The sequence below is a fragment of the Epinephelus fuscoguttatus genome, linkage group LG6 (assembly GCF_011397635.1).
Source record: "Epinephelus fuscoguttatus linkage group LG6, E.fuscoguttatus.final_Chr_v1".
In the NCBI taxonomy this organism is placed as follows: Eukaryota; Metazoa; Chordata; class Actinopteri; order Perciformes; family Serranidae; genus Epinephelus; species Epinephelus fuscoguttatus.
This window is the reverse complement of record NC_064757.1, coordinates 26,631,937-26,648,050: the sequence shown is the minus strand read 5'-3', so window position 1 is coordinate 26,648,050 and position 16,114 is coordinate 26,631,937. Positions and strand designations below refer to the sequence as shown.

Here is a 16,114-nt window from a genome sequence, read left to right as displayed (position 1 = left end):
AAGCATAAACCAAAGAATTTAGAAGAATTAAAAGCAGTAATTCAAGAAGAATGGGACAAGATTACCCCTCAACAGTGTGAAAGGCTCGTGGGGAACATGCCAGCCAGGATTAGAGCTCTACTGCGTGCCAATGGCAGGACTACTAAATATTAATTTGATGATGTGATGGTTTATTTATTTTTTGTTCAGTTTTGAACACATTCTCTGTTATTTGTTGACTTTGATACCGACAATGTTGAGAACTGACATATTGAAACTGTCAAGAATTTAGTTCTGTTAGTTTTTCTTGTAAACAATGAACAAAAAAATATAATTTGTATTTGTTTGTATCTGTCTAATGCAGCCACACCTTTTGAAACAAAAAAAGATTTTTCCACAAATATTTCATGATAATATTTGAGATTGTGTAAAATTTTAAGGGTGTCCAAAAACTTTTTTCCACCACTGTATTTCCCATGAATGAGTAAATTCCCAGTAACCATGGGTTATAAGATCATTAAGTCCCTGCTATTCACACTACTGACTGGATGGCTGAGTGAGATTCATTAATTGGTCCTGCCAGGGTTATGACTGACCCCGGAGAGCCGAACAGACAATCAAACTTGTCTATCAAGAGAAAGCAAAAGTTGCATCAAGGTTTACGTAGATGAATAGAAGCATATGACAGAGGACAGTAGGGAAAAATAAAGAGGAAATCACAGTAATGATGATGGCTCCTAACAATGCAGTACAACTGTGTCTAGACCACAGGCTGTCTGATAAGGGTCAGGGCACACTGCACATAAAGCAGCAAAACATTTCTCCCGACCTACCTCCAGTACCTAACATCCAACCCCTTTAATCTGGATGCTGTAACTATTACAGTAACTGTGTAATCAGCACAAAATTGCAGCCATAATCAATATGCTAGCCTCCTTGCTACCAGTCCCAGTGGAATTCATTGCTGTAAATAACAATGAGGTTTTTATTCGACCTGCTCGAGGATACAAATTTGTAAGCTATTATAAAGCTGTGAATTATGTCACATTGGGGGCAGCTGGGAGACATGCACTTGTAGATTTATTAGGAGCTACTCACAGGAGCTACTCAGAACACAATGTCCTGTGTATGGGAAGTAGGACGATAATGTTGTAAAACACTGTTGTATGTTAATGTCTGAACTACTTCTACGCATCCTTAAAAGATGATTACCCATAAATGACACTGTTGAGATATACTTCTACACAAACGTGGGACAGTGCAAGTGGAAAAACTTGCTTACTATACCTACAATGACACCTGTACAGTAAGACCTATGTCACATCCTTTCTGTTTGAACGGCCATCACAGCCAACTCTACCCCCTACTGTCACTGTCTGTCTAACATTTATTATTACCTAATGTTGTTTGCACTGCATGCAGTGTCTGCATAAATCATTTCACAGCACAGCTTTTTAGCCTCAGGATCTGTGTTGTGATGTATTTGTAATGTATTCCATTATGTCAGTGGGGGTTTGGACCAGTAGTAGTGCCTCTGGAGCCATGAATAGAGCAGGTATTGTTTTATCACCTCTTCTATGCATGTGCAAAAAGACATACATGTACATGTAGTGGTTTATGTTTCATGTGCAAGTTCCCTGTGTTTGATAATACCTATACCTAAACAGCGTTTGTTTAAAAGCTCCACAGAGTACCTTTAGCAGTATGCCCTTGTCTCTGTGTAAGATGTCTGTTCTTATGCACAGTGTGCTCCACAATTATTATGATAAGAGAAATACATGTGAGCTCATATGTACACACATCTACACTGATCATATTAAAACCACTTGACAGGTGAAGTGAGTGACATTGATCATCTTGTTAGATTACAATGTTCTGCTGGGAAACCTTGGGTCGAGGCATTCCTGTGTATGCCACTTGATGTGGCATCCCCAGGACAAAACGCCACGCCACACTTTAAGAACTGCTCAAGAAAGGCCCGAGAAATGTGACAAAGAGCTCAAGGTGTCAACCTGGCCTCCAAATTACCCAGATCCCAATCCAATCAAGCATCAGTGGGAGGTGGAGGAACCCCACCTTGCAAGCTGCAGGACTCAAACAATCCGCCGCCAACGCACCAGAGCCAAACACCACAGGACATCTCTGCCTCCACAGGTCAGAAGCCCCACCGTGGATCGGATTTGGCTCTGGCCTGTCGAGGCATTGACACAGACACTCAATCAAATTTGGATCTGGGGAATTTAGAGGCCAGGTTGATAGCTTGAGCCCTTTGTTGGATTCCTTGGGCCATTCCTGAACAGTTTGCAGTGTAGAACAGCAAAAACATTGTCCTAATGGGGAGGCCACTGCGATCAGGCCATGAGGGGAGGGTACTTGGTCTGCTACGGTGCTTGGGTGGAGCATGGTGCATGTTAAAAGGCATCCACATGGACGTCAGAACCAGAAGATTTCTTGGCAGAACAGTGCATTGTAACAAGATGATCAATGTTATTCGCTTCACTTGTCATTGGTTTTAAGGTTTTGGCTGATGAATGTGCATTCTTGCTGTTAGTTTTCCCTCCAGAGGAGTAAAGGCGATAAAAACCATTGTGAATGTCTTCCAGCAAAAAATCACCAGAAAAAAATGCTGGCATTGTACATTTTTGCAAATCATAGATATGTTACATTTGCATGTTATGTAGCGCATACATTAAAATCTTAATTTCAACAATGCTGCTGTTGATGTGTGGCTTGGTTTAGGCAGGGAAAAACACTTGGTTATGGTTTGGAAAAGATCATGTTTTGCTTTGAAATACCCAGTTTTGGGGCACAATCCCAGCAGGAAAAGCAAAGATGCTTTGGGAAAAAAGCGCTTTTGGTGCCAGTATCCCTGGTGAAAATAACACAGATAGGTAGGAACAAAACCCCAACATTTGGAGCCTGAAAAGCCGATGAAAACACAGCAATGACTTGCTAAAACAACTAGTTTTGTTGTTTGTTGAACTCGAACAGTGGTTTGGAGATGTTTGAAACCTGAAACCACCCCCTCCACCTACTGATGAGTGGAGTTGATGGAGGTGATGTTGATATGATACATATGAAACACGCAAATGTAACATATTCAGGGAATTCATGGCAGAAAAGCACAACGCCAACATTTTCATCTGGCGACTGGGCTGGTTCCAGAGATTCAGCTACACTTTAGCTGCAGTGGGTCACTTAATGAGGGTTACAGCTGTAGAGGGAGGCTACGGTCAGTGAGTCAGGCCATGACTAACGCACAATTGGTTTGAATCTGATGTGCACTTCACCATTACATTAACAGGACAGAAAGAGGCCGTGCATAATGCAGCATCTATTGAGCTCTCACCTTTCCTCTCGATTCTGATTTGTTGAATCACAATTTATTAAGGTTAACATAAATGACTAACTACAGTAATCTAATATTGTGGGAATGAAAAGCAGCACTAGCCTTTAATTATTACTGTAGGCAATACGTGGTCAGTTGCTCCGTATCCGCATACTGAGGAGAGAATGTTCAAAACATAAAAATGCAAACCATATGCAAATGTCTACTCTTACTGGTCTCTCCCACTCAATTCGTTAACGTTCTTTTTCAGACCCTAAAAGAACACCAGAATGAAAGCTAGCATCCAGATGGGCACATGCAAGCAGCTCTGCGTCGTGTTGCCAAGTGTGTCAGACAGACAAACAAACGGCACATTACGAATCACAGTGATTAGCAAAATGTTCAACACCTCTCATTTCCGATGCCTGTTTCTGTGCTCACTGACAGCGTATCAAACATCAAGAGGGAGGTGGAGATCAGCAGAGACGGGCCCACAGAGAGAGAACGGTGCATTCCAGAGAGTAAAGGTAACGACAAAGATCGAGGCAGAGGCGAAAGGGGGAGACAATAAAACTGAAAATGGACCAGAAAAGTGGAGGGGAGAAGGATGAGGCAGTGTACGTGAGACTGGAAAGGACTGAGAATGAGAATAAAATCAAACAATGAAGAAGGAAACGCTGCAGAAGAGTACAATAAAAGTAAGGGAAGAAGATTTGACCGACAGCAGGCACAGAGAAGTAATGTGGAAATTCCCTTGGTATTGTGTCAGGAGGAAATTAAATTACCAATATTCAGCATGAGCACATGCGCACACACACATGCACCATGGATTTACAATACCAAATGTGACCACAGACAAGTAAAGCTCAATCAAAGCAAGTACAGATTAGCCACAGCAGTGGAATACACCTGGAGGGTACGTACTATTTGAACTACAACTCAGTCGTCATTTATTTTAACTACTAATGCTATTGTTTTTGCTCTGATTGTATGTTTGCAGCCTTCCATAGCAAGTGGCTTCGAATTAATTTATAGTTTTGCATGCCAGTTGTGCTGTCTACGACTGTTTGTTTCATGTTACACATGGTCCAGTTGATGTTGTTGTGATTTATCAGTTTAATCTTTCAGAGCCTTTACAAGGAAAAACAAGCTATTTCCATTATTTGTTCCTTTATCACTTCTCTTCTGTACAATACAAACACGTATTTACCATTTTAAAAATAAAGCTTTTTGTGCTTCAATGCTGCAATGCATGCAAAAATTATCACTTGTTTTCTACCACTTGTACACTTCTTTCTGAATATATGAAGAGGACTGTGAGCGTGGTGTGATAATTAGCAGTGACGGTGTGATATACAGTGATGAGAGGTCGGAAATCTGTTACAGCTTCATCCCTGCTCAGTCAACAACGTGTGTGATCTGTGCTGTGAGTGATGAAGGCAGTGAAGCTTTCACATGTTAAGACACAGACAGTATGATGCAACACAGGAGAAAATACAGTACAAATAACAAACAAATATATGTTATGTGTTATTATGTTTGTTCTCAACTTCTTAGCAGCCTTCGGGATAATTATTTTTTATCTTGTCAGGTGGTAACATTGTGCACCTCAATAGTTGTACTTGTCGTGAGACTTAACTTCAACAGTTCTACTCAGTGTTTTATATTCTTGTATTGTTTGAAAGGGTTAACGCAAAAGGTAAAGGGCTGGGTGGCAGTGTTCCTGAAGCAAACATATAGGGTGGATCAAAACCACTGCATCATGGGACATGCATGTGCTTGTACTTTAAAGACTGTTGTATCACACAGCTAACAGCCAACTGTCTCCACGCTTTACTGTTCAATGAATCATTTACCAGTGAATGAAGCAGGGAAAGACTATAAAGGATTCTTGAACTTAGTGCTGTGTGTGTGTGTGTGTGTGTGTGTGTGTGTGTGTGTGTGTGTGTGTGTTAGGGTGCAGATGTTTTTGATGCTGTGTGTGTGTTTTTCTTGTGTTCACCTTAGTGTGTGAGCGCATACTTTAATTTATATGTGTGTGCACACTGGAGAACAAATGGGCCAATGACATGCTTTCTGTGTTTTGTAGAGCTGTGAATAGCAGCCTGCCCATGATTGGTTGTTGAGAAAATAATTCAGAGGGACAGAAAGGCACTGCCAGCAAATCACTCACACACACACACACACACACACACACACACACACACACACACACACACACCCGCCCACGCTGGCATGTGTCCTTAATGCAGGCCCAACATGTGCTCACAAACGAGAACTCCAAGATGCATGAAAGTGTGGGCATACACACTGGGTATGGGTATGCACACTGCTTAATACATGAGCATGCTCACACACATGCGCGCCCAAGTTGCTTATGCACATACAGTATATACAGGAAAATTCATTTTATGCACATTTAGGGCACCCAGTGAGACACAGCGCACATTTCTGGAAGACTAAAACAGCATTTGTGTCAGCAGAGAGAAAGCAAACAAATCTATGAAAAAGAAAGAAAGAGAGAGAAGGTGGAGAGGGCAGCTGTAAATATTCACTTTGCTGCATGAATGTAGAAGTACAGTTGTTGAACAATGCACAAGGACATTTACACCCCCACATATGCAGTATATAAGCATATAGCACATACCATTAAAATATACACACATGACCACACACACAGACAAACCTAACAGTCATGCTAGTCCTTAGTCCCTGACAAGAAATGTCTGCCTTCCTTTGAAGTTTTCCTCGTCATTAGCATGATTCAATAGACATAATTCACACCGAGCATTCTTTCCCAAAATGACTCACTACATACAAATGGTAATATTCAACCGAGCTTCACTGTTTGTTCAACATATGTGTAGTTTGCTTGTCCTGGAATAGCAATTGCCAAATAGTGTGATCACTTCCTCAGTGCAAGACACTTTGATTGGCTAGAGTAGTGGTTCTCAACGATGGTCTGAAGACCCCCAGGGATCCTGTAGGGAAGTCCAGGGGGTCTGCAGAAAATAGGGAATAGTTTAATTCCCTATAAAAGTGAGCCCAATGTGAGTAAAAGTCACAAGAGTGACTATTCTGATCGCAGGTTTCACATCCTCCACAGTTATCTCCTAAACTGTGGTTGACTACCACAGAATTTTGGTCTTAATCATATCTAAAATCTTTTCAGATGGAGGTCCTTGAAGCAAAATTGTATCAAATGGGGTCAATTGTGATCAATTGTGTATCAATTTAGGGGTCCTTAACACAAAACATGTTCAGCTAGAGTGCTGTGTGTAGTGTGAAATGTCCCAGCTCTGGTTTTAAAACAATCTTAAAAGCAGGCGTGTAAGCCTTATACAGTGTGCAACCATAGTAACACATTATGAGAAGCTGCAAAATCCACCAATTCTGGAACATTCTGGGTTTTATTCAGCTATCTTCTCCAGAAACCTCAGTGAACTTGAGACCTAAAACAGGCCTCTGGGGTGGCTACTGTATGTTTTTAAGAATAGCAAACTTCGAGCCGCTGCACCGCTTCTATAACCAGCTAGCTCCTCAGTCCTCAAACAAAACACCGACCAGAAAATGTGAAAATGTTATTTAAAACACAATCTCCAGAGTATAGAGCCAGAGAAAAAGCATGCCCTTATATTTATATATTTTTTCAAGTATGTGTCTGTTTGTGTGTAATCTTTATGCATGCTCCTGCTCACAGGGGCGGTTTAAGTCAATCTCCACAAAAAGCAAGCTGACAATCGTTGTGGTGAACATCAAAGGTACTTGTCCTCAGATGACACTAAGCGTGCGACTCCGCATGTGTTCACGGGATAAACACAAATGCACAATACAATCATCCGGGAACATGGGCCCGTGTTGTACAAGTCCTTCCCAGGCCATCTGGTCTGTTCTACCTGCATCGCTGACTGCTGCGGTGAGATGAGGCACCTTCGGCAGGGCAGGGTTGTCCCTCCTCAGCTACATCTGCAGTCAACCTCAGACAAGCAATCATACTTCTTCTCACAGCTACCTGTCAGTCCGTCTCAACCTCAGAAACACACACACACACACACATATTCCCTTTTTCTCTCTGTGGCCTGGTTAAGAGTTCTGCCTCAGTGACCAGGTGCAGACGTCAGAGCTGCTGCCTGTCTCTTTCCTTCACAAGAGGATGCACAGTGGTCTCAGATATCTCACAAACATACACAAACTGGACACACAGTTTGCAACTCTGTGAATCCTATGCGCACACACACATGCATAAAACACCAGTATTCATGCAAACACAAACATAAGGGTGCTAAATCTTGCCAGTCAAGGATGGCATGGACCAGCACATCTGTCAGCACTCATGGGCACATAGCTCGAAAGATGTGAAGCATTTAATACACACTGCGTAGCCCCCACCCTCCTGAATCGGTGCATAACTGAAGATTAAAATACACGTGTGCGCACGCGCACACACACAACAGAAGTTGATAGTTGAGAAATGGAAGTGGTGTTGACAGCTGTGAAACTCGTAGACAAAACCAGGCAGGAACAACCATTCACACACACTGAGATGTTTAGAAATCCTTCTCCATGGAAAAGATCAAAATAACACCAAAGTGAGAGAAAAGCCAGGCCATGCCGGGACAAACCAACCTCTCTGTTGTTCTCCCACAAATAACGGAAACCTCTCATTCCATCTTTCACCTCTTTCCAGCTGAATGACGGAAATCATTTGCTGTCTGCTGTTAAGAGACAGACCCCACGCACACTAACAACACACTCACACACACCATAGATCCAATAATCTCTTTGTCTATCCCTCGCTCCCTTCCTCATCACCTTAACTGAACTGGGTGTCCAAAGAGTAAAACAACTTTTTAATTCTCTCTGTCCCTTTCATCTAAAAGACACAGGCCTCCCATACAGTAGCTTACCTAGTCCACAATAGGATCCTGAAAATCTGATTTCAGAGAATAAACTGTGTTACATAAAGATAAAAGGGAAATAAATCAAATAAATTCTAATATATTTAAACTGTGTTGACAGACACACAAACTATACATACATTTGAGGGATTTTTTGTAATTAAAATGTTCCTAAAATTTAGTACTGATCAAATTTTTTTGATTGTGTATCAGTGCTGATGAAGTCCATGAAACTATATGACTATCTTGTTTAAATGTGCCACCCACGAATGAATGTTTCTACTAAAAAACTTCTGCAGTTTAGACTCTGACTATAAAATGCCTCAAATCTTTGTCTCCATAGAAGCTGTAGGTCAAAATGTGCATGCTAAACAACTGCACTATAGTGGGAGCTGTAATAAATGGATCTCAGTGGACCTCGGTTATCAAGTCTGATATATGCTGATGCCACACTGAACTCAAAGACCCAATTCTGAAAGCACGTATGCTGGTTTTTGGTAGTCACCCCTTGACAAACCGAGAAATACAACACACAAAAAAGCAAGAAATAGCAAACAGTTATTTTACAGATATGCATCACCTCTGCCCTCCTTCCTGCAGAGCATCAAGCCCTAAATGTTTTGTTTAGTCCTTAAATTAAGTATCTAATTTGTCTAATGACCACAGAGGTGATGGGGTCGGTTGGACCAAATCCTTCTAGAACCTGCTTTTCTGTGTTTTCTTTTCTGCTCAGTATCGCTCTCAGTGTTCCTACATTGCCACAGCAAGGTAGTACTGTACTTGAGGTGTTGCGCAGGTGCTTTTCAAAATGAGTTGACAGTAATAGATATAATTCATCAATGATTCAACAAAATTCCTGCCTAGACTTTACTTTGTTAAAAAAAAAAAAAACCTTGCAAAATGGTTAAAACTCAGCAAAGACTGATTTACATATGAAGCGGTCTCTAATGCGCCTATTCACACTGTGTCATGTACAAATTTCATGCTGTGCTGCAGGATAAAAGAACCCACTGAGTTTCCTACTATGATTTCAGGTGTAACACTGTCAATAGAATGCATGGGCACATCACATTATTGATGGCCACAATGCAAAAGGGATGACTGAGTCATGCATGACATGACATAGACATGCAAATTCAACATTCCATTTGTAATTACACAACTTTATCACCTTATAGTGGTTGTTGGGAACATATCGGGGAACCCATGTTTCCTCTCACCTCTTCATTCAAGTATTTATTCATTCAGTTTCTGCTTTGCTGTGATCTAGCCAGGAGCAACAACAGGAGACCATAACCACAGTGGTATCCATAATATGTGGCTGCAGTAGATAAAGACTGTATGTCACATGAAGCCATCTTAAATTCATTTTAATATTCCGTGCCTTTGGCATTTGAAATGTGCGAACAGCTCAAATGATATTAATATGTAGGCTCAGAACATGCATTAAAACTCATAAGTACAGCCAGGACAAATCCAATAAACTGTATCTCAGTGATTGGTATGGGAATAGTGTGTAACTGTGCATGAGGAAGAGAGACAGAGAGAAATGTGCCAACACACAAAACATGATGTGAACCAGGCTCATTTGCGAGCTTCTTCCTCTCATCTGTGATGCATGGTGAGCAAGTGGATGCACTCTGACACACTGCATGGCTAAAAACCAGTGTGACTCCAAAGTGAGGACTTAATCTGGCTGCATAAATCACAGTGACTTTCTGAGTGTAACTAATCATGAAAACACACAAACGCACACTCTCTTTTGCTAACACACACACACGTGCAGAATCTATACGCACCGCCCTCATAAAGCAGAAGAGCATTGCCATGCAGCACACGATGCAGTGAGGGCCAAGAGGCAAGCGGACTCCCCCCTTCCTTCTGCATGCTGATCATTAGAGAGAGAAAGAGAGATGGACGAGGCAGTGGTGCCAGCTCCCCAGCAGCTCAATCACATTTAATGCCTGGACAGTGCAAGATGAAAACGTCTGCCGGTCACTGCTGTTAATATCACAGAAATGAAGGCAACTGTGTGATAGGACGGCTGAGGCTTTCAGTGCAGGCTGCTAAAACTGCTACATGATGACAACACAAAGTCCACCTTCTCTCCCCTTCTCCCCCCTGGATTCTCTCTGTCTTTTACTTTCCATCTTTTCTCCCTTTGATATACATCTCCCTCTGCCTGTCCATCTCTCTCTCTTTCCCCCTCATTCCGTCTTTAGCAGCAACAAAGAGATTAAAGAGGGATTACTTCTGACATGTCAATGTGATGTGCCTGCTGGGTATAGTATTTTTTTCCCTTTCTCATGCAGTCCTAAGTCAATATGACACACACACACACACACACACACACACACACACACACACACACACACACACAGGTCAGCACTGCAAGAGTGTGAGAGAAGATGGAGTGAAAGAAATACCTCAAAGTCTTGAGGGATGGAAATTTTCTCCACTTGCAAAATGCAAAAAGTCTGATGCGCCGAAACAACTGTGGCTTCTCTTCTCTTGAAGCAATACCACCTTCTGTGAGAAAACAATAATCATAATGCTCCTTCCTGTACTTGTCTCCGCTGCATCCATACCCTGGTTTCTCTGTTTCCATGGTCTGCTCAAGAGGCGAGGATGAGGAGGGATGCGTGAGGGATGGAGTGTGAGAGAGAGGCAGAACGAGAAGAGAGAGGTATTGTTTTTGAGGTGATAACCCTTTGTTGTGATTCAAAGTAGTTGTGGCTAGCAGGGAAATGAACTATTGATTAGATATAAGGCCTAGGGTAGAGGGAAAGGGGAAAAAAGACACTGACTGAAATCACACCAACCAACCAACCGTCCACGCTGACGTTTTGTCCTCAAACACACTCACACACCGACTCTTGCGGGCACATACGCCTGCTTGTGCAAGGGGAGGGGGGAAAGCTCCCCGTAACACACTACTTACATGAAACTGTAACAGACCAGGAATAAATCCTGCCAACCAATAAACAACACACTGCTTCCACTGTCTATTCTACTAATTGGAAACCACTCAGTAGCCTGGTTTGCACTGCAGGGGCAAGGAGGAGTAGCTGGGTTTTCTCATTATCCATGTCACTAAATTTGCGCCTCAAACATATATCTGGGATTTGTATGGATTATGTTGCAAATTGGAAGTGATTTGAGAGCGTCTACCTCTGTAAATCCCATGTCTGCACAGCCTAATTTCACCTGCTGACTGTTCCAATACAGTGCACTGCAATATCTCTGCTCATCTTTATGTTTACCCTTCTCTTTGTACATATATGCAGACATACAGATAAACACAGACACTGAGCACTATCAAAAGCTTGTATCCATTTATGGCTATTGTTGAGTATGCAATCTGTATGTGCAGTATATCTGGGCACTAATGAATTGCATACAATTATGCTGTTGCAGACTTATAGCGAGCCTGCTACAAACATATAATATGTTTTCCTAACTAAGTCTACAATAAATGTCTCTGTGCTAGTCATCAGTCATGAGTCATTTTAAAAAAACAAACCATATTTTCAGAAATGTTCACAGACTGCTAAACGATGAATAAGTGGTCTATTTACCCAGCATTTCAAGGACTCATTCATATTTCAATAAAGCAAAAACCTCAAGTAAGCTTTCATGTTATTGGACCTCACTGAGTCTATTCCAGGAACCTAGAGCCAGTAGAACACCACGTCTTAAAACTATCGTCCCAGTTATCTGAGATATAAAGATTAGAGACCCCTTAGTGTACATATAGAGACCCTTGACCTAGTTCCAGTAGCTGACAGAAGTCTCAATGTAGCTACCCTACATAGATGAAGATCCCTGTCTTAGTCTTGGTAAGCCTAAGAATGTCACATTGCTAACACTCTTAACTATAAAAAAACCCCCTAACAGTCAGTGAGCTGGTAAAGTTTTAGTGTCTTGCTGTGAGACACTTGCAGAACATGTGGCTGCTGCTGTGATCAAACCATCTAGTCACAGGGTGATCTGTCTAACCAATGGATTACACTGCCACCCCTGTAGGGCCAGCATCACAGCCCCCAACAGCATATGTAGGATGACACTTCAGCACCTTGTGACTTTAATGCTCCATCAGCCTTCTTACTGCACTGCACTAAAATGCCTGTATAACCCTATGTGAATATCTTAAAACCAAACTCCATGGCAAGCATCATCTGAGATATTTAGTTTCCAACATTTGGTTTCAACCTGCTTTGGTTGGCAGACCACCTGCATTTTCAATGCTCTGCAAATGACATAATACACAGTGACTATGTACTTGACCTGTGTAAATCTCATTCATTTGGCCGTGCTGTTGTTGTAAGTCTGATATGAAGCATCAGCTTGGTCTACAGCCCAGAGAAGACCTCGAACAGATCCAGCTTCTGGCAAATTGTGTCGAGGTAGCCGCTAAATTGGCCTGGGGTCTGCTCTGTAAATCAGCTGGCCAGGGCCTAAATGGATCAAACAGGCCAATCCTCCCTCCCTGGCAGCATAATGCAGTGGGTTAGATAGATTGGGGGGGGGGGGTTATAATGTGTAACGTGTGTGTTTCGAGAGTGGATGTGCGTGAGTGTGTGTCTGTTAAAATATGGATGTGATCTTGGCCATGTGCATGATGCAGTCAAAAACAGTTCAACACGGACAGGTGCTTATCTTTCTGCTGCCGGTTTGTGTGTGTGTGTGTGTGTGTGTGTGTGTGTGTGTGTGTGTGTGATGTCTGTGTGTGATTGCTCATCACTCTCATTCACGCACCTACACACTGCTGCCTCTCTGGTCTATCGCCCATTGGAGGCCACCGAGCTGTGCAACGATTATGTGTGCCCACCACCACCTCGCGTCCTCATCTCATCCTGCAAGACACGCTCTCCAGCGTCATCTCTCTCTTTCTCTCTCTCTCATACACACACACAAACACAAACACACTCTCAGTCTCTCTCTCCCTATAGCCGGAGCAGGAGGCGCTGCTACATCGCCTGAAAGAACAGGCTCCCTGATGTCGAAATCACACTCAACACAACAGTGCCACACTTAGCCGGTGGTGGTGGAAGGCGGAAAAGACGTTAGGACATAAAACTGTTTTTTTCCCCTCTCCTGGCACTGCAGCAGCTCACGATGGAAGGTGGAAAGTAGAAAATGTGCTGCCATCCTGGGTAATCCCTCTGCCATGCAGGGTAACATCACGCCATCCTAAACCACCTGTTTTTCGCGCATCCTGTGCGCACACAGCCATTATTATATCAAATCCTAGAGAAACGCTGCACTCGGTAAGTGCAGTGTCTTTACTTGGCATTGCCAGCCTTTTATCGATAAATCTGTGTGGCCATTAATGATATTAACCACCTGAAATATACGACTTCTGAGGTAACAGACTTCACATGTGCAAATGATGCTCAATAAGCCCTCAACTCAAATGTAAACTTCATTTGAACGATGTACATAATTGCGCAAAACATCGTCATTTCACCACTGATATGAAGAAGTGGATGTGCCAAAAATGTTTGCATGAAATCTATGTCAAGTATGGCATGCAATAGTCCCAGGAAATACCACAGGGCGTCAAAGAAATCGCCAGCAATGCTGTGATTTAAGCAGCGCAGCGCATATCAAGGCTGAACCCTCCAATCTGTTTCCTGAGAGACGCACAGAGAGCCTTATTGTGGCCGCGAATTAGAGGAGAAAAAAGCGCAGTAACTCACCGATGTGGATGATTGAATCCGAGAGCGCCGACTTCCACTCCTGGCTCCAAAAAACGGCAACGAGCAGCATAGCTGAGATAACTTTCATCTTGTCCAGAAATATATTTCCTCCCCAAAACAAGAGAACACCGCGGCTCTCTGAGTGAGAGCGAACAGAGTTAAAATCCCGAGAACCGAAGCTTCTTTTTAGTCCATCTGTAGGGCGGTCAAGGAAATTCCCTGTAATCTCTTCCTTGATATATTATTCTCTTGACGTTAGTAAGTGATGCTTGTCTGTAGAGGAAAATAAGTAGAGATTCCCGGGTAGTCACAGACTGGCACCCTGTTGAAATTCCTCCCAACATTAAATCATATTCTGGGTGAGCGGAGAGACGCTGAGCCGCAGAGCAAACAACCCGCATCCAAACGTCGCCGCGTTAAAGCGAACTGAGGGGCTGGAGGATGCAGCCGCTCGTTTAGAGGAATAAATCTGTAACCATTCGATAATGTGAGGGGAAAACCTAATTATCTTGAAAAGCGGGTCCTGCTGTAATGACCCGTGATTCCCAGCCTTTCAGACCTGGCGACGCAGTTTCCCCCCTGCACCAATCACCACACCACCAGCAGCAGCAGCAGCAGCAGCCTCAGCGGACCAAGCCAACAGCCAAAACTTCCATTTTGCCCAGGGGCTTTTTTTTTTAATTTCTCCTTCACTTAGCCCCCCTTTGAATATCACCAACGCCACAACACACAGACGAACCCAGCGACTTTTGTTGGAGGGGAAAGAAAGACCAAATGATGAAAAGCCTTGTCACATGGCATTACCACGGAGATGTACCATATTCCGAAATTGTCTCTAGTTTCCTGTAGAGATGAGAGAAAAAGAGAGACTGGGATGGAGAGAGCTCTTACACATACAATGAAAGAGAGCTCCAAAGCCACTCTTCTTTTCTGCGTCAGGAAGGGAGAGAAAAAAAATGTAGGCTAGGCAATCAGGAGCAAAATTAACCGAGGATGCGCGCAACGACACTCCGCGGTCCGCACTCCGCACTCCGTATGCGGGTACTCGCGTCAGCCCCTGCACGCACGCTGGCTGGTGAAGAGGAGGTATGCCGCGTCCGTGCGGGAGAGAGAGAAAGAGAGAAGGGGAGGGAGGAGGGGAGGGAAGGAGGGAGGAGACCCAGGAGAGAGAAAAAGAGAGAGAAAGAGGCAGCAAGTATGAGCAGCAGCAGTTGCCAGCCGGGGCGCGCATCTACTGTCTGGAATTACCTTGGAGAAAGAGAGAGGCGATGTGTGCCTGTCAGGGCGGGCGGGGGATGCAGAGGGGTGTCTGACAGAGAGACAGACAGATGAAGAGAGGGCTAATCTGCCAACCTCAGCTCACCATTGGGCACCTCAGGCTGCCATCGATCCGATATCTACCTTTCACTTCAACAGGAGCTGGGGATGGAGGGTGCTGCTTGGTTATCACTCCTGATATTTCAGGTTGTCTGGGTTATAGCTTATGCCCATCATCTTTACCCTGCTGTTGTGTATCTTGAGGAGAGTCTTGTATTATTCTCCCTCTAATCAGCTGTACTCATACCTTTGGCCCATTAGTCTCTCCATAAACTTATTTTCTTCTCCTTGCAACTATCCCCCCAACCTTTTGTCCGTCCATTCTACCCCCCACTATCATCCATTTATCCATCCCTGCCTCTTTGAAGGACTGGAGTCCCCAGGGTTCCTCTTAATCTGCCCCAGACCTTGGATTAGGGATTAGGAGTGTTGGGAGCCTCAGGCTGCCATTGGACTGACTGTTTTGTACGCATTCAAGGAATGGGAGATTAAACTGACAGCGATACTGATGCTGTGAAAGCTGCTCTCACTTCTCCTATTTGACGCTATTGATTTATTATTAAATGTTTATATAACCACTCACGTTGAAGGGGAACATCTCTTGTTCGGTGAGTGAGCTGTAGCTGAAAATACAGAGATAAGAGAAAGCAAAGGGAGCGTAAACAAAAAGAAAATATTTTGGAGGATAAAAACAAGATAAAATACTCCAATATCTAACATATTTTTTTGCTTGCATCAAAATGAAATACTTGCAAAATGTGGTCTGCATATCATGATACTGAAGAAATGATTGACTACTGAACATACACAGTATGCTGTTTACATGCTGTTTGCATTCTTAAACAGATTGAAGATTTCTGCTCTTCTTAAAAGAAACATTATAGACAAGT

The 16,114-nt window shown here is 43.1% G+C and overlaps 1 protein-coding gene across 4 annotated transcripts in view; it reads right to left on the bottom strand.

The window, feature by feature from the left end:
- Positions 1-15,104, bottom strand: part of grid2 (glutamate receptor, ionotropic, delta 2) — a 713,868-nt gene extending 698,764 nt beyond the window's left edge. Inside the window, exon 1 of one of the 4 annotated variants that reach the window (XR_007449482.1) lies at positions 13,908-15,102. Coding sequence is in view for 3 of the 4 variants with exons in the window: in XM_049577883.1 (XP_049433840.1) it covers positions 13,908-13,995 (88 nt within the window). In the remaining variant the exon portion in view is untranslated. Of the gene's footprint in view, positions 1-13,907 lie in introns of all 4 variants that reach the window. The other 3 variants (XM_049577883.1, XM_049577882.1, XM_049577881.1) reach the window with 3 other exon arrangements.
- Positions 15,105-16,114: the final 1,010 nt, after the last annotated feature.